This window comes from Pleurodeles waltl, chromosome 8, assembly GCF_031143425.1.
Source record: "Pleurodeles waltl isolate 20211129_DDA chromosome 8, aPleWal1.hap1.20221129, whole genome shotgun sequence".
In the NCBI taxonomy this organism is placed as follows: Eukaryota; Metazoa; Chordata; class Amphibia; order Caudata; family Salamandridae; genus Pleurodeles; species Pleurodeles waltl.
The window spans coordinates 1326151725-1326176107 of NC_090447.1; the positions used below are offsets into that span (position 1 = coordinate 1326151725).

At 46.1% G+C, this 24383-nt stretch overlaps 1 protein-coding gene across 2 annotated transcripts in view; it reads left to right on the plus strand.

The window, feature by feature from the left end:
• The window catches only part of C8H11orf65 (chromosome 8 C11orf65 homolog), a 269451-nt gene that overhangs the window by 68966 nt on the left and 176102 nt on the right, over nucleotides 1-24383 (plus strand). For both annotated transcript variants that reach the window (XM_069202320.1, XM_069202318.1), the window contains exons 4-5: nucleotides 218-271; nucleotides 2072-2281. In XM_069202320.1, coding sequence (XP_069058421.1) covers nucleotides 218-271; nucleotides 2072-2281 — 264 coding nt within the window. The remainder of the gene's footprint in view (nucleotides 1-217; nucleotides 272-2071; nucleotides 2282-24383) is intronic.

Below are 24383 nucleotides of genomic sequence, written 5' to 3' on the forward strand. Positions count from 1 at the left end.
TATCCTATTCTCCTATACATTCTCTGTCTTTTCTTTTATTATGCTTTATTCTACCATTATGTTTCTTACTTCTCCTTGAATCTCTCGCACTCAAGTCAATCTTTGTAAGTGATAAAATGTATACCATGTTGTCTTAAAGAAGCTAAGGTTTAAATATGTAATTATATGACAAAACGTTTAATTTTTTGTTTTTTTAATATTTGCTTTGTTCACACAGGCTGAGCTTATAGATGCTGCTGCAGGGGTTTATGTTCGCTTCAGGTTAGGTGGAGTAAGTATCTGTTAAAATTATGCAATATGTTACAGTGTGGTGAATGATTTGGTACTTAGATTGGTATCACAGATTAAAGTCATATTCAACATGTTACTCAAACCAACCAATAAAACCAGACATAAGCACATGTTGTGTTTGCATTATAGAGACATTGTCAAGCTAAGTATGAGTAGGGAGAGATGAGTAGGTTTGAAAGTGAAGTACATAAAGGAAGGAATTGTAATGAAATAACAGATAAACAAAATATTACTGAAGACAAAGGGAAGACTATAAAGTGTGGCGGTAAGAGAAGAGAGTGTATGTAGAATAGGCCCACCAAGGAGCTGAAGTACTGAGGCCAGGTAACTTCACTGCAGTGGTACAAATGGTAATAAAACTAAACAGCCAGGTGCAGATGCTTCCCGAGGAGCATTGTCTTACGAAGAGGTGACAATTACTCCATCTGAGATCTTTCCTCACTGTAACTAAATACTGTGCCAAATATGACCCTACTATGTCCATATTCTAAAGCAAAGCATTAATACTGCTCATGCCTTGCAATAACCTTATTGTAAAATGCAGGACCATGTTAACTGCTGATTTTAGTTTGTTGAGTTTGGGTGCAATGGGAGTTGTGGTACAATTTGTCCTTCACTGAGCAGAAGAAACCATCCATGATTTGTGGGGTGTCTGTTTTAGTACTAAACCCATAAAAACAGAGGGTTTATCCCTGAGAGTTTGTTTTAGGGAGATGTCTGGTTATTTGTGAAGATACTCTTGATGATGCGGTAGTTACTCATTTCTTCCAAGCTGATACTCTCATTGACATCTGAGTGAGAATACTCAATAAAAGAGGTTGGGTCTTGATGGCAGAATGGGTCATTAACACACTTCTGTATGCAGTTGGAGGGTGGGTACAGAGACTGACTGTCTTACAGAGGTATTTTGGTATTGGCAGGAAACTCATAATTGAGATAATAGATTTTGATTATCTGGACTGTTCCCATTGGAGCAAGACTAAGGGGTCATTACGAACTCGGCGGGAAATCCCACCGAGTTTGGTGCTGGCGGTCTAAAAAAAGACTGCCAGCGCGTTGAAGACCCGCCGGCCACATAAACAACATTCCACTGGACCGGCAGGCATAAACAGTGTTTCCGCCACCCTGCCCAGCAAAATGCAGGGCCTGTACACTGACGCCAGCTCCACATGGAGCCGGCGGCAATGTAGCATTGCTGTGGGTGCAGCAGCACCCGTTGCGCATATCACTGCCCGTAAATCGGGCAGTAACATGCGCGACGGGGCTGTGCAAGGGGGCCCGGAGGCACCCATTCTGCCAGCCTTTCTCTGGTGGGATAGACCGCCAGGGAAAGGCTGGGGGGAAAAGGTACATCATCCGGTGGGCAGCGCTGCTTGCAGCGCTGCCCTGACAGATAAGGAACTCCACCATCGCCAGGCTGCCTGGTGGTGGTGGAGTTCCGCCTGTGGCGGTCCTGGCATGAACATTATACGGCGGTCCGGACCACCATGCCATTGGCGGTAATTACAGCCACCGCCGGCATGACAGTCCGGACCGCCAGTGTTCATAATGACCGCCTAAGTCTGATTTGTGTACAATAGGTTTCTGACAGATCTGGTGCAGTAAGCAAAATAAAACATGGAATGCTGTCCAGTCTACCTATTAGCGGCTCACATCAATTCGAACATTCTGTCCATTTTTATTTTTTATTTTTGTAAATTAATAAATAATGGATGAGCATACATTTTGGTTTAAAGCCCATTGATGTTTCAGTTGAACAACTCGCATTTTCTGTCTGCAGGTAACATTCCCTCCGAACATATATTATAAAATATTCACTCATGGACCTATTGTTGATATGTGTGCTAATAGTCCCAAGGATTACACAAGTCAAGCTTCCAAGCAGATCCTACCTAAACAGATCCACAACCGAGCACAGATTCTCGAGAAGGACTTCAGTGGCTGGTACAAGCGTATAGAGAATAATGGCTGGAGAGCTCTTGAAGTCAGGGTAAGCAAATACAACCTCTCCATCATATAGTTCCATGAATGTAGCATTTTTAAACACACGTTTTTACTTTCTACAACATTTGACAGTATGTGCAGTTATTATTTGGGATTCAGTGGAAGAAAAAGTGAAACAGTGTGCAGTGCCACATTCGCCAAAACTCTGTAGGTTCGGCAGCTCCTTCTCAGACTTGTTTGAAAATATGAAACTTACATGCAACTATTACTGTCAAAGGAATGAGTTTTAAATACTAAGAGCATGGAACAGAAATGTCTACTCAACCTTCCCAACACACTTTACAATGGGAGTTGTCATCAGATTCACAAAGGTTGGGTGAAGAGGTCTACCTGGTGCATACTATGATGTAGCTAGCCATCTATCGAAGAGCTGTAAGAAACAGGCATTTATTTTTGAACCACACTGTCTTCATCATAAAATGGGCTTGGGTAGTGCTTACATAGGTCAGTTAATTTTTTAAACGTTATTAATAAATTTCCGTCATAAACATAAAAACGAAAAACCACATCGGGTGTCCATGTCGACACATTAACATTACTTGTTTCACATTGCTCATGTATTACACTTCCCAATATCATATACTAATGGAATGGGGTACACATATTTCAAGGTTGAGTCACAGTTTGCCATACCATACACCCCAGAGTCTAAATGCATTCAGATGTCTCTGCAAGGGACAAAAACTCCCTGCTCGCATTGTGGAGTATGCACACCTAATGTTTCCCACAGACTGTTATCCCGAAGTATTGTTTGTCGCGGTACCAAGCTCTAGGTACGTTCTTTCAGGCCGTTGTGTATCATATGGCTTTTCTGCAATGAGCTGCAGAGATGAGTGTGTTTCCATGAAGTCCTTGCCAAACGTAGTAGCCTGTAACCATGTTTTTGAATCAAGGCAATCAGCCTCTTAGCAAGGCCAAGGCTATTCTGTGTTAAGCCAAAAGCAATAGCGCAGCCATAAGTTGATGTTAAGACTGACATTTCAGCTACCTAATCTATCAATACCACAGAGGCGATAGGTCAAAAGCAGGATACCGCCTTCCCGAAGCAAAAAACATAGTGCCCACTGCCATTCTGAATGTGTGTGTGAGCAGCGGTGACATTAACAATCGATTCCGGGCTGCAGCACTGGGTTGTAGTAAACATGGTTTACGAATCAGAAATTAACAAAATTGTGTCTTTAATTCATTGACACAGATTTTGTCTGCATGTAACAGTGACACAAAGTATTTTCCTTAAATGTAAGGCATAAATCAGTCTATTATCACCCATATATAGAATTTGCTATATTCACACAGGCTTCTGTGAAGGAGGCATATATCATAGAATCCCAGCTCTTGATGCTCAGAGAATGTATCATCTGGGACAGTGGCTCAAATCGAGGCGGTTCACCTATAAAATTGGGTAGCCGGTTCTAACTGGTTCCTTTTGCATTCTAAGGGGCATATTTACAAATTTTTGGCAAAGAGCAGCGCAGCAAGCAACCTTGCTGCGCTGCCCTGTGTCAAAAGGATAGGGGTACCTTCCTCCACAAAATGAATCCTGAGAGGCTTTTTCCTCTTTCTATGTTTGCTGCAGAAAGTGGAGCAAGAAAGATATTACTTCTCATTGCACCTCCCCTAGGAGGCATAAGGATTTGGCGCATCACCAGAATTACATGGTCTTGTAAACCTGGGGATGTGTCAAAATCCATGTGTGTTACATGGGAACACCCACCGTAATGCCCATAGAACGCCTACCCAGGGCAAAGTAGTGCAGTGCAGCGACTTGAGCGTGGTTGCGCTGCTCCAGATTTAAGAAGCCACTTAAAGCCACGCAAAGTGGCTTTGCATGGCTTCTTAAATCTGACTTGGAGCCTTGCATCACGCATGTACCACTTTGTGTGCTGCAAACGTGATGCAACGCTCTTGTAAATATGCCTATAAGTATGTTAGCATGTCTAATGCAGTGGCGCTCTGGGCCTCTTCTAGGCGATCTAGAGTCATAAACACACTCTCCTTAAAAACTTTCAAAACAAATGTCCAAGCATAGTCACCTCTATGGCTCAGGACCTCGACCACGGTGGCATCTTGTATTAGGGGAAGTATGGGATTGTTCAGAAGCGACAAAGTTGTCAAATATAACTACACTAAAATCATTTGCGCATACCTGACCCAACCTGATTCCTTTTGGACGTGACATGCTGGAGAGTGTCAGTACACAATAAAGTTTGACTGGCCTGCACAGTAGCAGCTTTCATAGTCCAGGATCATAAACCCTCCCTTATAATGTGGCAACATTAATACGACCCACCATAGTCTATGTTGCTTCTAAGCCCAAATCAGTCTGGGGAGCAGGGACTTTAGCCTCGTAAGAAGGCCCTGTCCAGAAGTTTAATGACACTAGTGAATAGATATAAAAACTTCTGCCGTACCATTTTAATATGGTCTAATATACCCCCATCAAGAGAGGTAGTCATCCGTCTGTTGACCTGGTTCATTAGGTTCCCTCTTTAGGACCATTATTGTCTTTTAATACAATTTCTTTGTGTATATTACTTGCGTGTGTAATTCATGAAATACTTCACCAAGTTATTACTCATCATCTCAGCTGTCTGAGTGAATTGTGACTAGCGTTAGAGGGAGTATTAGAGACTTACCCCTGTTCATCACTCTAATAGAGAAATTGCCAAATTGTATAATTTTCCTCAAGATAGGCAGCAAGATGGATGTAAGGGTTTTGACGAATAGGATAATATCATCTGCATTCTGACAACAGTAGCCTTCTTGTTGGAAAATAAAATCCCATCTGTGAGTGGTGCTCACAAAGCCTGCATAGCATCCGCTCCATTGCTAATGCAAAGAGCAGGGGTGAAAGAGAGAAGGCCCAGCACATATTCCAACTACTTAGAAATGACTCTGATAAACATTCACTAATACAAATTCTGCCCCCAGGTCAGCATATAACTGTTGTACAAGGTTTTTTACAGATATATTCTAAGTCCCATTCTATCCAGCTCCATCTTCAAAATAATTGCTAAACAGAATGGAACTTGGAATATATAAAATAAACCATATGAAGCTGTTATATGCTGACCTCAGGCTTTCTTGCCATTGATTACCAGTGAGACTACCTCCAGCTGCTGCCTAATCTGATGAATGGGGCAAATATAGTCCTCCAAGCATGCTATCTCTCTGGACTGCTTTCATCTCCTGCCTAATCTTAAGTGTAAGGCCAAATATTTTTCTCCCAGCATGCCCTTCCTGGACTGCTTCCAGCTTCTGCCTAATCTGATGTATGAGGACAAATATAGTCCTCCAGTTATGCAGTGCCTGGAATATAATTTCTGGAGGTACCAATTTGTCCAGAAGTGGTGTGAGCCTATTAGCTGTTTTTACCCCTGCTCAAATGTTATTACTAAGGTTTACCAATGATAGCAGGCGATATGATAGGTAACTCAGTCATCCTTTCCAGAATTCGACAAAGACATTATTAAAGACTCTAGTGATAGGAGGAAGGTGCCCAACCTCCTGCTCTTCACAGTACACCTCCAGCAGGAATGAAGCTATCCTTTTCTTTGAATTCTTTATAAAGTTCAGCCATTAGGACATCAGAAATCAGGGTGTTGCTACCTGCAAAGCTATCTATGGCTATCGTGATCTTTTCAATATTAAGTGGCTACCGTAGTGAGTGGCCATCTACTCTTGCCAAAGTCACCTGTTCAAATAATTATTTTACACATCTGTGATCTGGTGTTCGCTTGATGTGTAAAAGTTGGTTTAAAATAATAAGCTCCTTTAAGGTTGTTTGTCTACTGAAGGCATTGACGCCATCTCTTATACTTATTGCTGCTGTGCAATCTGATATTGCAAACTGACCTATGTACTAATAGGTTGGTTCACAAAATACCGAAGTGCAGGAGGTCACAGAACAACTTGTCTAATTAGTATTCAGAAGGCAGGTCACAATTTGTGACCCCGTGTGATTGGCTACAATCACAGGGATGGTGTTCGGCAAGGCACAACGGACCACCACGACTGTGATTGCTTTTTAAAACAGAAAAAATGTTTTTTAAAGCAATACAAGGTCCTTAAAGGAGCCGGTGCTGCTTTAAAAAAACAAGAACACAGGTTTGGAAAACTACATTCAGAGCAGGCAGTGGTTCACTGGACCTCTGCCTACACCCCCTGAAGCTGCCACTACGATTCCCAAAGGGGAAGGAGTCTAAAGGAAATCATCCCTCTCTGCAAATCAGCGACCACCCTAAATTAGAGGTCTTTACTGGTCACTGGTTTGCAAAAAAAATTGCAGTTGCAAACCAGTGATATATCAGTGTTTTATTTGCTCTTTGAAAGTGACGCACAAAACATACCCTTTCCAAATAGCAATTCAGAAACAATTTATAAACCCTTTAGCTTACTGGAAATCTTTTCCGATTTGTTAAAGGGGTTTAGTACATTAGAAAAAGCTTGCAAACCTTCTGATTTAGCGAATCAGCGGATATGCAATCAGTAAAAACCTTTGTACATCAGGCCCGTAATCTGATGATCATTACATGAACAAGAGGTGTCGGCCCTGCACTTCATTGTTTCTAGAAAATGTTATCAAAAAATATCCCAAAATTACCATTCCACACTCTTCCTCCAATAAACTCTGAACTGGGTGGATAGCCCCAAGTTACCAAAATCTGCAACAAAACATAAAATAACCCAGATGAAAGACGCATGCATGGGCATGTGGTGCCTGACAAACTTTACACAACTCGAAACTTGAATACAACATTAAGTCCATGTCGTATTGCTATTAGGGACCTAGAAAACCCAGGACCGTGGTTAGATGCTTATCATTTTAAGTAGGAGAAGGGGAAAACTTAATCTAACCTACCGATATTATTTAACAAAAGAAAACTCCCTTCATAATCTTTGAGAAAATGGCGTATTACTCAGTGTTACTATTCGTCTCTCTTACACCCGATGCATCTGGGCTGTCTGGTGAGGACCACGGGTCTCCATTCTGCTTCCTCCTTTCAAGATGTTTCTCGATAAATTTTGCTGCTTTTCCCGACCCAGTGATGAAGTGAGACTTCCTCCTTTTGCCCCCCACCCCGGTGCCTGATAACACATCTTTGGGTTTTATCATAAACCAACATCTCAACCTAATGCGTTACATCACCAAATTGACTAATTCAGTCAAGATTAGACTAAGGGAATGCCATTAACTTGTAGGCAATCTCCTACATAGGCTTCAGTTATTTCAGAATCATGTTCCCAGCTCATCCTTTGCCAACGCAGGAGTGAAAATATGAAGACTGCCCTAGATCCCTGCACTGGCCACCCACTAAGCAGAGGATAGCATTCAGGTGCATGCGAATATGTCATTTCACAGTGCACCCTCAAACACCAGTGGCGTGGGTGGACATATTTTGCTGCTACCAAACTGGCCAAGTATTCCAAGTAGCACAGCTGTCTTTCTCTTTGTGTGGTAAAACAGGTCTGTCAGGTATGGTGCGAAAACGTAAAAGCAGCAGCTAACAGGGGACCAAGCAGCCATTTGTTCCTGCATAGTGAGCAAGGTTTATTAAATATCAGAAAGCGCTTTCTCGATGGCGTCAAATAGCCTTACATAGGTTCCTCAATAAATCAAATGAACACAACATAAGCCACTAATTAGTCACCAAGATCACCAGTCCACATTCGATAAATCAATAAATAAAACTAACACAAAATAAGCCACTAATTAGTGAGGGCGAAATTCATTTCTGCAGCCTTTTTTTGGTCAGTTTTCGTATTTTGTGTTTATGTCGAGTCAGTTTACCTTATGGTACTAGGACTGTGGACTAAGATCAAGTATGCTTTATAAGGTCTTGTTCTTAAATCATACTGATTCCGCCAGGAAAAGGAAGGTGCCAAATGTCAATTGGAAAGCTATGGCAAAATACTGTTAGCAAGACTGTAATTCACCCACACTCGAGAGATTCATCCCAGAAAGAGTACTTTGATCATGATACATGTGGATTTTAAGAGTACCTGCTTTTTTCCCTGGGACTGCTGTCTTGATTTTCGTTCCACAACACTGCGTTTGGCAGAAAATCTAGCTTCTTGGCATGTACATATTGTGACGTTTTTGTGGCTTCATAGCGCTCTCTATATGCTTTTTGATAAACATTTTATTTGAGTGCTAGTTGACATGAAGTTATCAAACAAAAAAAACAAAGGCAATGGTACATGCCAACGTTGCTCCCCAGCCAATAGCCGTGTAGGTTCATAGTGTGCAACCAGCGCCAGCTTTAGCGCTGGTGGGGCCCTGTGCCACATACTGTTTTGGCACCCCACCCTATGACCACCTCCGACGGATTCCCTCACTACCACCCAGCAAATGTGCCCCTCATCTCTCCACAGTCCCCCTTTCACATGCATTCATTTGTTTTAAAGCGCTTATGAAGGCTGGCTTTACTAATCCACTCAGCTATCCACATAAAATATAGTTCTGTTTTTTGCAGGAGGCATATTAACCCTCTAAGCTACTTTATGGACAGTCAAAGCTGCTGCTGGACAAAACTCCCATCTCTCTACCAACTTTAATGACAAGCGTTACCTTGGCATTTTAATTGCTTCCTGAAGGCTGGATGCAAAAGGAACTTTTCGGGAGGTGCTTTTAAATCACAATTTTCTAAGTTATTGCTAAACACAGCGCCCCCCTGAGGTCTGCGCCCCCTAATTTGGGTCAGCACCCGGTGCGGCTGCATTGCTCGCGGCACCCTAAAGCCTGCCCTGTATGCAACACAGTTCACTAAGGCATGTTACTAAACTATATATCTCGGTATAGTTCAATCGGCCGTTCTTCTGTTTCTTCATCACAGTCCTAAGCCGCCTTTCCCTTTCCTGTCATGCTTTCAGTTTCCTTACCTCTTCAACTCTAGTTCCAACTTACCATACACGACCCTCCACATCCCTGTTCAAATGTTTTTGGAGCATTCCTTTCCCTCGTACGTCATTTTTTCCTAAACCATACATAGATCCGTTCCCCACATCCACTCTTTCGGGTGTATTTTACTAGCCGCTTGTGGGCAATTCCTCCCTTTGCAGGTATGAGGCCCAGGTTATTCAGTATTCGCTTGTAGGATGTTGCCTCAGAGTTTCTCCAAATTACCAGTACTACTAATTGTGCTTGCTCATCCATTCCCACTCTGGTAGCGTCCTCTAGTTTTTGTATCACCTTCACCCAGTATATGCTAAGGTTAAGAATTCTCACTATGGAGGTAGGAAGGGACCCGTCTGATCGCAGTTTTGCAGGTATTTATAATCTCCTTCCCTACCTAGCTTGTGCAAAAGGATACAGGCTATAGCATATTCTGTTAAGGATTTTTAATTGGATGAGGCGAAAGGTTGCCTTTATTGCCACCTCTCTTGGGAATTGTAGCACATATCTCCAGTGCTCATCATCTAAATCCCCTGTGGCTCTGCCAATGTCCCCTAAGCTGGTGCAGTTCACCCTGTGTATTCATCATTAGTTGTGTTGTATGTGAGACACATAGCCTTTATTGTCATGTGTCCATCTAATAATCTCACTAGAGGAGAGTCTTCTTTGTCCTCCTCCCCCTGTGGAAAGCTCGCTTGTAAAGCGTGGCATAATTGTAAGTATTTAAATATTTGTATTGTTGGCATCTTATATTCTACATGGAGGTGCTCAAAGGGCACTATACTATTTGCACACTCTGTATAATTAGTGCTAGTATCACCCAACGTGGTGGGAATCGTATCAAGATATTTTGTAAGCATGCACGTTAACCCACTGAGTCAAAATAGCAGTTTAGAAAGAATCTACCCAGAACTGAAATCAGGAGAGCAGTGTTAAGTTTCATAATAGGGTAGTGTTGCCATTTATTGTTTTCTTAATTCAGAAAGGAAGATGTTGTCCATGATTACAAATGGCCACTTTATCTAGGTGGAATTTTTAATATTAGTTTCTGACATCATCAGAATAATGTGATCTGCTGGAACACCAGGGATTTGTTTACGCTCACCTACAGACTTCACTGTTAAAAGCAGACACATCTCCAGGTGAAAGTCTGCAGCAAAATGTGTAATTACCAGTGGACCTAAACTCAGGATTACTAATTTCCTTGGAAATTACTCTTTTCTTAGTGGACCTTGTGGTCCAACTCATAATGGGCTGCACTTCCCCATTCCCCGAAGTTACCAGTACCCACAGTATCTATGACAGTAGGGAACTGCAAGCCCATTTCCTGGGCCTTTTCTAATGAGGGCCTGTATGTGCAGTATGCCTTGAATAGTCATCCTTTTCTTCAATTTTACCATGGCTAAAGTACATTGGTCACCCTTCAAATCTTATGCAGAACATCAGTATTATTTTTAGAATAAGCTGCAATTGGAATGTGGCTGCTTGAATTTGATTACCTACTCTTATTGTCATGAATGTTATGTGTTTTTTTTTATTTTTATGGCATTCCCCCGATTGAGTTACACGTGCTAACCAATTAATCCAAATGCTGAACCCTCCTCGTTCATATTATTCACATTTGGTTTCAATTATTATGTTCTGCAGCATTATAATCAATCCTATGTGAATATATTTGCAATGCTTATCTAAATGCTGACTGCTTCATTTTTAGGTCGAGCGTTAGCGTTCGGCCTGCTGTATACGTTTAAGTATACTATAGAGTGAGTTCCAGTGTTCTCATTTGTTAGTTGCAGTATCCTTCAAAAATCCTTGCTTGCTAGTGGTCAGTTCTGCGTCTTTGTCCTGCCTCTTTTCACTTTGGGAGCAGCACAAAGTACTGTGTAATTACGCTATGTCCTGTTTATCTCTTCTGTAAGGGACTTTCTTTTGGCATTTGCCTGTTTCACCTCAACAGTGTGAGTGCTTGTTCAGTTACTCCTCTCTACCAGCTCCCTCTGTAAACATAAACTAACAGCAGAGCGGGGCTTTTCCAGGGCCAGCTCACCCTCGCTCTCTTCCTTTTGTTATTTTCAGTCTGTGTGGCAATAAAAGTCCAGTCAGTAATTTACAACGCTATGAGCTCTAACTCGAGCAAATACAAGACTATTGCATTCCAAATGCTTGTTACTTTAGCTTGTTATTAATTTCTATGAGTTTCTAGAAGGTTGACAACTACGTGTCTCACGTTTGTAAATATCCAAAATAACTCAGTCTCATACAATTAAAATAATTGAAAGGGAATCAGGCCACTTTCTGTTAATTATTTCATCTAAGATTTCTTAACAACAATAAGGCTATGTTGTAAAACTTGAGCACAGAAAGTAAAGAGCAGTGAGGAGGTTTCATGCCAGGCGACACAGGGACAGGCCGTACAGAATCATATCTTCGTTTCCTACTGAAGGCTACCAGAATGGGAGGCATTTAGCTGTGTTGATTATGAGATTTATAGCATCTGGGTTGGAAATGGGCTGCACTCGGCCACCACCCTTATTCTCAGAAAGAGTATGGGACCCCTTTCCTCCCAATTATTTTGGGAACTGTCTGTCACCTTGGACCACCCCTTCACTCTGCTGGGTGGGACTTGAACCAACCTTTTTGGGGTCACTGTTGGGTTCCTTCTTTTAAATAGTGGTGCTGAGCCAGAGGGCTGCTTCATTTACAAGTTCCCTGGATACAGTGAGCTTGGTATCAATCAGGTGTTGGTACATCTCTGTAATGCAATTAGTGAGGATGTGCTCTCTTAGAACCAGGTTCTACCCCCCATCCACATAACTCACTTTACTGACCTTCACCTAACCTTCTAGTGCCTTTCTGGGCACCCCAGATTGGTAGGCAGTTTGTGACTGTCCCTCAAGCAGTACTTCTCTGAGGTGTGACCAAAGTTGGTGAAAAGGGCTGCCTTCAAAGGGACATAGGACTTCCAGTCATCTACCGCTAGGGTCAGTGGAGTATCTCTCCCATCCACTGGTGTGTGTTTCCACAGACTAACCCTACAATCCTCCTCTAGGACCCTGTGCATTCACAGGGATACCTCGTAGGCTGCAAGCCAATTATCAATATCATCCCGCCCCATAAATAGACACCAGGGTTTTGGCGATGTGGATCCTTCTGTGTCCATTGGACACCGCATTGTTGCTTTCCCCATTGCTGCTGGACTCAGAGTTGTTGGACTTTAAGGTCCAACTCCTTTTGACTCATCTCGTGAGCCAGCAACATTCCTTTTCTTCCAGAGCTAGCTTTTGCTTTTCCATGGCCCTTTCAGCCTCCACCTTCTCCTTAGCTAGGGCTCTCTCTGGTTCAGCCTTCCCCTTGGCTACCGCTATTTCTGCCTTACCCCTTCTCTTTCTGAAGCTGTTTCTTTTTCTTTTGCAGCCAATTTCAGTTTGGAAAGTGAAAGTCTGAATTCCCTTTCAGCTCTTGTGTCCTGCAACTCCACAGGGGACAGTTTGTGGGAGGACACACTGCTTCCTACTCTGCATCCAGCAGTGTACCTCTCTCCAGTGGGCACTTCTTAGGGGCTGTGGCTAAGAGGTTCTCTTCCTGCTCTCCCACTTCTTCCTCATACTCTCACTGCTCCTGTGTTGTAGATTGTAGCAGGTGAGCCCTTTCCCAGGCCCTGAGGATTATCTGGTGCTCCTTCTTGGAGCTCTTTGCCACCTGCAGCCTCCTCCTCTCCCTCCAAAACTCTTTCAGCTCCAACAGTGGTAATATTCAGTGTTGATTATTACTCTGTTTACAAACAAGTATCACAGGTGCAAAATTATGAGACAGGAATTGAATATGTAAAAAAGGAAAAAGTATGGTCAATCTAGGAAAATTTAAAAAGAAATAGATTTGATGTCAGATTATTATAATGGATTTTATTCAAGGAGTGGCACAAACACAGGTAGTGGATCCCATCACTATACACCAATGCAAAAAATTGTTAATAGTTGAGAGGGTTGGAAGCCCCTCTCAAATAATAAACACAATCCTTGTCAGGGTAAACTCCAAAAATCACTAAATACAACTGTGCTTAACCCCTGGTAGCTTGGCAAAAAAACAATCAGGCTTATCTTAGAGGTATTGTGTAAAGTATTTATGCAGCACACAAACAGTAATAAAGTGAAAACGCAGCACAAGAAAAATCCCAAACCAATTTATTAAAATGTAATGAATAAAATGACACCAAAATGAGAAAAACCCAATCAGTAGAACCACAGAGATGATTTTATTTGAGTTGTAGGTAAAAATAGCACCAAAAATCAGAAAGCTCTGCTTGTGGCTATCTGGTCACTCGGGACTGGGATAAAGTCACAAAATCAGGCCAGTCGCGAAGAAGCGTGGATTGAATACAGGGACCAGGTTTGTCTCGCTGGAGAGTTACCTTCTCAAGTCACATGAGGAGCTGGTGTTGGCAGGGGCCATGAAGAGGTGTTTGTCAACACAAAGAGCAGGACAGGCATGACAGGCGGTCGGTGTTTTAGTGTTAAGAGCAATCGTTGCTGGAGCTATTGTGATAGGCAGCATGGGCTGTGGCTGTGTGCGCGAAGTTCAGGTCTCGCTGGAGCTTTGCATTGGTGGTCATTGTTGACAGTTGCTGTCAGCATAAACTGCAGGTCCCACTAGAACTTCGGATTGGCGTCATCAAGGGCAGTTGTTTTTTTGCTCATAGAGGCCGATTCTTAGGCCCAAGGAGCCAAAAAATTCTGTATCCATACCTTGAGTAACGAAGGAGTACAATCTGCTACCACCCAAAGGTCTGGGACATGGATACTTGAAAATATTTTCCCCCAAGGGCCAAAAACTTTGTTCTGTGATGTGACGGATTTGATGCCAGCAGGGTGGTGGTTGGGGTTTTGGGTGAGGAAGGGAAGGGTTGGCAGTAAGGTGGGTGTAGATAAAACAAGGCATATACATCTAGTGGCTTAATTGCACAATGTAAAACCAAAAAACCTGGGATTAATCCCGGCTTCCCCACTTAACCAAAGTGCATGATCCTAGCCAATTTTTTTATTTCATTTTCCGTCCTTTTTCTTCAGTATCATAAAATAAAAGGACATTGAAGTACATGATATCAGGATGCACCATGTACAAAAATGAAACGTCTCCTATGTTTAATTTAATAAACTATAATGTTGTTCATGTATAATATGAATCCAGGCCACCCAAATGGTGGACATGACAACTGACATGCCTCTTAGTTCACTATTAACAATGTTGTCCAGCAGGAAGGGTTGGGGGGGAAATGAATGTTTCTAAATTCATGTCTTAAAATGATCACTTAAAAAAAACACTTCTCAATGTACTGCTATAATCTGATGCACTAAGGTGAAACTGTTCTGCATGTTAATGAAATACACTTTTTGAATTTTGAAGACATATATCTTATTTTTACACTTTTGCTGCAAGATGTCTTTAAAAATGAAAGTGTTCCTGAAGTTAAGCAGTGCAGAACTATCTAGTTACTTCTTTCTTTAACTTCAATTAGCCTTTAAATAGAAGCTTGCCTGTCTATTTAACATCTTTTTGATGTTGGTGCTGAGTCAAGTAAACAGTATCACATTGCTACTGTTGACAGGGGGGCCTCATGTAAAGGTCAGACGGGGTGAATGCTGCCCACGGGACGTACTTTGATTAGCAGTGGTCTAGGACCAGGGTATCACCTATTAGGGATCAAGACTCACTCCTACAGAGGCCAGCAGCAGGGCTCAGGCAGGTCCAGTTGGTGCAGGTCAACTGGGCAGTTGCAGGAAGCCTCTGGAAGCTTGTTTCAAAGGCTGTGTAACTCAAACAGGAGGCCAGCCAACTGACCCTTGGGTTCAAGGCAAGCAGGTCTAGTCTTCCTACATCAGACATCCGGGCAGTCCTTCTGAAAAGTCAATCAATCAATCAGAAATTTGTAAAGTGCACTACTCACCTGTGAGGGTCTCAAGACGCTGAGGAGGGGCGAGGGGTGGTGGGGGTGCTGCTACTGCTCGAACAGCCAGGTCTTGAGGAGTTTCCTGAAGGTAAGGAGGTCTTTGATCTGACGTAGGTGGGTGGGAAGAGTGTTCCACATCTTGGCGGTGAGGTGCGACAATGATCTGCCGCTGGTTGTAGTTCTACGGACGCGTGGGACGTTTGCGAGGGTGAGGTCGGCAGTGCAGAGATGCCAGGTCGGGGTGTAGAATGAGAGCCGTCTGTTGAGGTATTCTGGTCTGGTGTTGTGCAGTGCTTTGTGAGCATGGGTGAGGAGTTTGAAGGTGATTCTCTTATTGACTGGAAGCCAGTGCAGGTCTCTCAGATGGCCTGTGATGTGGCAGTGGTGAGGGATGTCCAGAATGAGGCGAGTGGAGGCATTCTGGATGCATTGCAGCCTCTTCTGGAGTTTGGCCGTGGTTCCTGCGTAGAGGGCATTGCCGTAGTCCAGTTTGCTGCTTACGAGGGCTTGGGTGACTGTTCTTCTGGTTTCGGTGGGGATCCATTTGTAGATCTTTCAGAGCATGCAGTGGGTGTTGAAGCAGGAGGAGGAGATCGTGTTGACTTGCTGGGTCATGGATAATGAGGAATCCAAGATGAATCCTAGGTTGCTGCATGGTCGGTGGGAGTCAGAGTGACCCCGAGAGAGGCAGGCCACCAGCATTCATCCCATGCGAAGGGGGTGGAGACAAAGATGAGGACTTACGTCTTGTCGGAATTGAGTTTGAGGCAGCTGTTTTTTATCCATTCGGCGATGGCCTTCATTCCTTCATGGAGGTTGGTCCTGGTGGAGTCCTTGGTGCGGGAGAGGATCAGCTGGGTGTCGTCGACGTATGAGATGATGTTGAGGTTGTGGGATCGGGTGGTGTTAGCGAGCGGGGCAATGTAGACTTTGAAGAGGGTCGGGCTGAGGGACGAACCCAGGGATTCCCCGCAGATGATTTCGGTGGCCTCCAAGCGGAATTGGGGGAGGCGGACTCTCTGGGTTCTGCCGGTGAGAAAGGAGGTGACCTAGTCAAAGGCTCTGTGGTGGATTCCTGCATTGCTGAGGCGTGAGCGAAGGGTGTAGTGGCAGACTGTGTCGAACGCAGCTGAGAGGTCTAGGAGGATGAGGGCCGCGGTTTTGCTGTTATCCAGTATGGTTCTGATGTCGTCTGTGGTGGAGATAAGGGCAGTTTCGATACAGTGGTTGCTGCGGAATCCGGGTTGGGAAGGGTCCAGGGCGCAGTTCTCCTTGAAAAAGCAGGTTAGTTTTCTGTTGACGGCATTCTCAATGACTTTAGCTGGGAAGGGGAGAAGGGAGATGGGCCAGACATTCTTGAGGTCCTTTGGGTCCATCCTGGGCTTTTTGAGGAGGGCGTTGATCTCAGTGTGTTTCCAGCTCTCCGGGAAGGTGGTGGACTCAAAGGAGCTGTTAATGATCTTCCGTAGTTGGGGAACGAGGACCGAGCTTGCTTTGTTGAGGATGTGGTGAGGGCAGGGGTCAGATGGTGAGCCGGAGTGGATGGTATTCATGATTTCGATGGTGTCGTTGATTGGGGTCCAGGAGAGCAGGAGGTTGGTCGGAGGTGAATCTGTGGTGTTGGTGGTCGCTGGGGAGGGGGGGTTCTGGGTGCTAAATCTGTCGTGGATGTCTGCAATCTTGCGGTGGAAGTAGGAGGCTTGGGAGTCGCAGAGGCCTTGAGATGGTGGGGTGTCATTGGCGCTGGAGTTGGAGAGTTCCTTCATGATGTTGAAGAGCTCCTTGTGGCTGTGTGCATTGTTGTTGATTCGGTCTTTGAAGGTGGTTCTGTTGGCGGTTCGGATGAGTTGGTGGTGTGTGCAGATGGCGTTTTTGAAGGCTGTGTGGTTGTCCCGAGATTGCTCTTGGCACCACTTTCTTTCTTTCAAGTCTGCGGCAAGTTTGCTTAGATTCGAGGAGGTCGGCGGGAAACCAGAAGGCCCTTCTGTCAGTGCGTCTGTTGGAGGGATTCTTGATCGGGGCAAGAGAATTGGCACAGGTGCAGATCCATTGCCTGAAGTTGCGGGCAGCTGTGTCAGTGTCGGTGGTTTCGATGGGTGGATTCCAGGAGAGGGTTGCGACGAGTTGGTCTTCGGTGACCTTGTTCCAATTGCGGTGGGGGATCCGTTGTGGGTGGTGGTGTGTTGTGGGTTTCTGGAAGGAGAAGTGGATGCAGCGGTGATCTGTCCAGTCGAGTTCCGTGGTGTGTCTGAAAGAGAAGTGATTGCTGGCGGAAAAAATAGGCTCAAGTGTGTGTCCTGCGGAGTGGGTTGGTGTTGTGACGAGTTGTTTGAGGCCAAGGTTGGAGAGGTTGTCGAGCAGGGTGGTGGTGTTATTGACGTTGGTGTTCTCGAGGTGGAACTTTAAGTCCCCGAGGAGTATGTAGTCAGGGGATGTGAGAGCGTGCGTGCCAATGATGTCGGTGATGGAGTCGCTGAACTGCTCTCGGGGGCCGGGCAGCCTGTAGACAGGGGTCCCTCGGAGGGTGTTGTTTGGGTCGGTGTCGATCTGGAAGTGCAGGTATTCGGCAGTGCTGAAGGTGTCTTCGGTGCTGGTCGTGATCCTGAAGGTTGTTCTTGTGGATGATGGCAATGCCTCCTCCTGTTTTGTTGGGGTGGTCCCTGCGGGTGATCTTGTAGCCGTCCTGGATGGCTACGGCGATGTCAGGTGCTGAGGAGGGGTTCATCCATGTCTCGGTCAGGAAGGCGACGTCTGGGGAGGCTGAGTCGAGTAGATTCCATAGTTTTACTGCATGCTTGGGGACGGAGCGGGTGTTGAGGAGGAGACATCTAAGATGGTTGCATCCTGCCTTGGTGGGTGGGTCTTTGGCGTGGAGGCTGGTGAAGGTGCAGATCCAGCAGGAGAAGGGTCCATGGGTGGTCAGCAGGGAGGCTTGAAGGCAGGCGGGAGAGCGGCCGGTATTGAGGGCGCAGAGGGTGGTGGCGTTGTAGTGAAGACGTGTGTTTGCGGCGGTGGTTGGGTCGAGAGCCAGGGGTTCTGGCTCTGGGCACAGTCCAGGCGCGGACGGGCGCCTACGGGCATGCCTTTGGCACGCCAGCGGCACACTCGCTGCGCGTGGCTGCATAGCGGCTGCCATTAAGTACGGAGGTGGGGGAGGAGAGGACAGCTGGGAGGTGGGAGCGGGGGCTAAAAAGGGCACAAAAAAAGGGGGCGGGCCGCGGAGGCAGGAGCGGCAGGGGAGACAGAGGGAGGGGGAGAGCAAAGTGAGAGAGGGAGAGAGCAGAGTGAGAGAAAAACAGGGAAGAGTGAGCACGAAGAAAAGGAGCACAAAAAGGGACAGACGGAGGTGAGAGCGGAACGGAGGGCAAAGTCAAAGACTGGAGGAGAGTGGCAGAGAGCAGAAGGAGCACAGCAGTGACAGACACTGACGTGCTACAGAACGGAGGGCAAGCAGACAAAAGGAGGAGAGAGGCAGAGGGCAGCCTAGTGGGAAAGCAGAGCTCTCCCACTAGACACCAGGGATGATGCGCAGGCAGAAGCCTGCTGGTGGAGGAGTGCCTTGAACTCCTGACAGGAGTCAGGAGTTCAGAGGAGCGAGGGGTGAGGGGCTCTAAATACTAGGTGGAGCCACGGGAGGCAGAGCATTGCACCATTGCAGAATGGGATCTGGCCTCCCCTGGGGAGTATACAGAGGAGGCAGCCACCTTTCACTCCGTCATCAGGAAGGCTGCGAATTTCCTGGAACTTCCCCTGCCTACGGCTTAGGTTAAAACCAACCTTCTGACAGAAGTACTGCACCCTGCCACAGCCATTGTGGATCCTTTTTTGCCATTCAATGAGGCTCGTATGAGGCCAATAGAAGAGGTGTGGAAGAGGCCTGTCACCTCGTCGGCTGTGAGCAGGTGGCCAGATGATATAGGTCTGCACCTGGAGACCCCGAATTTTTGTCTAAGCATCCGTCTCCTGAGAGTCTGGTCGTGCAGGCATCCTGTTCTTCGCGGTCTGCTCCTGGCTCTTTTCCGGGAGTTCCATCTGACCGGGAGTCCAAGCGTATGGAACAGTCAGCCAAGAAAGTTTTTTCATCGTGTAGCATGGCGTTGAAATCTGCTAATGCTACCTGCATCCTTGGCAGGTACATACACACAATAATGGACTCAGCGAAGACAGTATTACCAGACATGCCCCAGGACTTGCATGGCCTACTTTCGGATGCCCAGGCAGCGGCTACGCAAGTCATTCAGTCAGGGCTGGATACCACAGACTCTGTTGCAAGAGCCATGGGGACCTCTGTTGCCACCAGGCGCCATGCTTGGTTGCGCACATCTGGATTTTCTTCAGACGTTCAGGCCACGCTGTTGGACTTGCCTTTTGATGGGGCGATATTGGTTGGATCTAAAGCGTACTCTGCGCTAGAGCGCTTTAAGGAGTGTAGGGCCACTGCTAAGTCCTTGGGCCTGCAGGCTGCTTCGACCCCATTTAGATCTTTTAGGCGGCTGCAAGTTTTTGGACGAGGGGCTTCCTTTCGTGGGAGATCGCAGCAGCCGGGGCAGCAGTCTTCGAGCCTCCCTTATCGATCATTTAGGGGGCGGGGTAGGGTCCGCACTAGAGGGGCCACCGAGCAGCAGCACCCTTCCTCTTCCTCAGGAGGGATGCAACAAGGAAAGCAGCCCTAGTCCTCTCGCCATCGCGTCCCATGCCACTCTGGTAGGGGGGAGGCTATCTCTTTTTCTTCCCATGTGGCAGTCCATAACATCCGATTCCTGGGGCATCAGCGTGGGGAGAAAAGGCTTTGCCCTTCCCTTTCGGGAGATTCCCCCTCCATTCCCTCCCCCTCCTTCCTTTTGTTCAAAAGATCATCTCCTGTTGCTAGAACAGGAGGTTCTGTCCCTATTGTTGAAAGGTGCAGTGGAGTTGGTTCCCGAGCAGGAGAGGGGTCACGGATGTTATTTAAGGTACTTTCTGATCCCCAAAAAGGATGGTCGTCTATGGCCTATCTTGGACCTGAAGATTTTGAATTGGTTCCTCAAGCAGGAGAAATTCAAAATGCTGACTCTAGCACAGGTACTTATGGCGTTGAACAAGGAGGATTGGATAGTGTCCGTCGACTTGCATGATGCTTATTTCCATATTCCCATTCTCAAGTCACACAGGAAGTATCTCCGGTTTGTGGTGGGGTCGCAACACTACCAGTTTGTGGTCCTTCCTTTTGGTCTTACTTCCTCACCTTGGGTCTTCACGAACGTGATGGCGATTGTTGCAGCAGACCTCAGAAGGAAAGGAATAGCGGTATTCCCTTACCTGGACGATTGGTTGATCAAAGCCGAGTCTCCGGGGCTTGTGTTGCATCATCTGCAGCTGGCAACCCAGTTGTTGTTCAGTCTGGGCTTTTCAATAAATGTGCCCAAGTCTCACCTAGAGCCCTCTCAACGCCTCCTGTTCATAGGGGCAGTACTGGACACTATATTGAATCCAGCCTTTCCTCCGCCACAGCGGATCCAGGACAGTCAGGCGTTGATTCCAATGTTTCAAGAAGGAGCAGTTGTTCCAGTCCTCAAGGTCCTTCGTTTGCTCGGTTTGTTCGCTTCTTGCATTCTGTTGGTCACGCATGCACGCTGGCACATCAGGGCTCTTCAGTGGTGCCTCCGCAGGCAGTGGTTTCAACACAAAGGGGATCTCGAGGAGTCGATAAAGATCTCCAGAGACACTGCGGCGGATCTCCGATGGTGGGCTGCAGACGGCAATCTGTCTCAAGGAAAGCCGTTTTCACTGCCTCCTCCGGTGACCACAGTGATAACGGATGCCTCCACTTTGGGGTAGGGAGAGCATCTGGGGGACCTGGAGATCAAGGGTCGTTGGTCTCCAGTGGAGCAGATGTTTCATATCAATCTGCTGGAACTGCGGGCGATTCGTTTGGCCCTCAAGGTCTTCCTCCCTTCTCTTCACGGTCAGTCGTTCAAGTTCTAACGGACAGCACGACCGCGATGTGGTATATCAACAAGCAGGGAGGTCTAGGGTCGTACCTTCTCTGCAGAGAGGCTCTACGACTCTGGTCCTGGGCTCCGGACCATCGGCCTTGCGTAATAGCAAACCATCTGGCCGGGGTTCAAAACGTGCGTGCGGAAAGTCTCAGTCGGCTCTTCTCAGACGATCACGAGTGGCGTCTTCATCCGGATCTGGTTCTTTACATCTTTCGGATGTGGGGTTTTCCCCGGATAGACCTTTTTGCCACTCGGGAGAACGTGCACTGCCCGTCGTTCTGCAGCCTTCAGTATCCGATGCAAGGAGCGTTGGGGGACGCGTTTCAGATGTCCTTTACGCGTTTCCCCCCCATACCCTTGATTCCTCGGGTTCTGAGGAAGATTCGCCAAGACCGGGCCAAAGTCATTCTAATAGCTCCGGATTGGCCATGGAGGGTGTGGCACGCAGACCTACTCCAACTCTCGCTGTGCCCTCCGCTCCGTCTCCCTCTCAGGGCAGACCTCCTCTCGCAGTCGCAGGGGCGGGTTCTACACCCCCACCTCCAGAGCCTGCACCTTCATGCCTGGAGATTGAATGGGGCAACCTGAGTGCCTTTTCTCTCCCGCCAGAGGTGGTGGACGTTCTTTTATCGGCCAGGCAACACTCCACCAAATCGGTCTATGCGAGTAGGTGGGCTAAATTCATTCATTGGTGTGGAGAGCAACAAATTAATCCTTTAAGTGCCCATCTATCAGATATATTGCTGTTTGCTTTGTGGTTGGCGCGGCGAGGTTCCGCTGTGGCCACTGTCAAAGGCTATCTTTCGGCCCTGTCGGCCTTCTTATGTCTTCCTGATCAACCCTCTCTGTTCAAATCTCCTTTAGTATTAAGGTTTTTGAAGGGGCTTACCAATAGGTTTCCTCCCACTCCGTTTATTATGCCCAAGTGGGACTTAAATCTGGTGTTAACTTTTTTGATGGGCTCTCCCTTTGAGCTACTTCATTCTTGTCCTTTAAGGTATTTGTTTTTAAAAACTGTGTTTCTAACAACCATCACGTCGGCTAGACGTGTGAGTGAGCTTCAGGTGCTTTCTGTTCATCCACCTTTTACAACCTTTCATAAAGACAAAGTGATTTTGAGGACCAGGGCGGCTTTCCTCCCCAGGGTAGTGTCTCCGTTCCACTTGGGACAATCCATCACTCTCTCGACGTTCTACCCTCCTCCGCATCCTTCTAAGGAGGAGGAGGAAAGACCCCATCGTCTGGACCCCAGGAGGGCTCTCAGTTTTTACATTGACAGGACGAGAGAGTTCCGCTTGGATGACCAACTTTTTATTGGATACGTGGGGAAGAGGAAGGGGAAGGCCGTCCACCAACGAATGCTATCCAGGTGGGTCGTTCTTTGTATTAAGATATGTTATTCATTGGCGAAGAAGGATCCTCCTGAGGGGATCAGGGCCCATTCCACCAGGGCCAAGTCGACCTCATCGGCCCTGGCCAGAGGTGTTCCGGTGGCGGACATTTGTAAGGCCGCAACTTGGTGTTCCCTCCGCACCTGTGTGAAGCACTATTGCCTGGATTTGGAGGTGCAGAGGGATGGCCATTTTGCGTGGTCTGTGCTGCAGGAGTTCCTGGTGTGACCAGACGGACACCCTCCTCTGAGGTGGTACTGCTTTGGGACTATTCATTAGGTGAGGAATCCACAGGTAGTTGTATTCATCAGAAGAGCAAGTTACTTACCTTCGGTAACGCTTTTTCTGGTGGATACACTAGCTACCTATGGATTCCTCGCCGTCCCTCCTGCCTGCTGTCTGTCTGGTCATACCGAGATCTCCTTGGGTGTGCATTTGTATGTTTTATTTTTGTATATTTGTATACATATATATACATACATATATAGTTGCTTTTCTGTTTATTTGTAAGTTCTTAAATTTGTTCATAATGGTGTAGAACTTTTAGGAAGGAGCATTGGTATTGTTTCTGTTATTGGCGTTTGCTTTTTCTATAAAGGTTTATTGAGTATGATCATGAAGTGTTTGGATTATCAGTGTTTATCTATTCGTCTCAAAGGCACTTCAAAAATGGTGTAAACTGATGTCAGCAAGCCGGCGAGGGCCTCTTATTTCCACAATGACGTCAGGCGGAGCTGCATGGTGTCGGGCAATTGTGACGTCCTCGCCGACGTGCAGAGCTAGAGAGAAGTTTCCGTCAAATGCTACGCATGGGGAGAATTCATTAGGTGAGGAATCCACAGGTAGCTAGTGTATCCACGAGAAAAAGCGTTACCGAAGGTAAGTAACTTGCTCATATAGTGATTATATATTTATGCACAACGCAAAGCTAAAAATAAGAATTAAAAATGGATCACCATGGGGCTTGACAGTGACATCATCTCTTTGCCAGCTTCAAGTTGTGAACCCAAACAACCGTGAAGAGAGAGAACTACTCACAATGGTATCCGAGCAAGGCGTCCCCTCACGGAAATGAGTTTTGTCTAACCCGGTCGTCAAGCTTCCTTCTTATATACTTTAAACAAGCTGGAGAGGACAATTCTAGAAACTCCCTCTCCCATACAATAAGTTGTTGTTCAAACGCTGGCCGTATCAGGTCCGTGCTGAAAGAGCAGGTTTAGAGATTGGCCACATCCCAAGGTGCGCGCCAAAGACCGAACTGTTCCCTGCTGTGCCATAAACATTCTCTGGTACATCCTTATCTCTTCTTCACTCCTCCATGTTAAGTCCCTGCCTTGGTGAGAAAGAACGAGAGGAGCGAGAAGCATGTTGCCTAAGTTGTTTGCTGAAAAATACCTGCACCACCAATGTGATGGTGCTTGAAGCTAAGCACAAAATGGAGTCAGTGGACAAGATGGAGCAGTAGTTAAATACAAATAGCATTACAGACCTGCCAATGCAGTGTCTGTGTGTGCAGTTTTAAACTGCCAGTACGATCTGGCAAGTGCACTCTTTTGCAAGGTCCAAACCTTCCCTTTTACTATATGTAAGTCACCCCACCACTAAGATAGGTCCATGGCAGCCCCTTGCACAGTGTGCAACTTATTTAAAAGGTAGGACATGTACTGGTGTGTTTTACATTTCGTGAAAGTGAAATACTGCTAAATTTGTTTTTCATTATTGCAAGGACTATCACTCCCATAGGGTGACATGGGGATTGCCTTGAAATATCTTGCGTAATTTCCCAATGGGAGGAGAGAGACGAGTTTGGTGTCTCTGAACTCACAATTTAAAATTACATATTTTAGTGAAATTGGTTTTTAAATTGTAAGTTTGAAAAT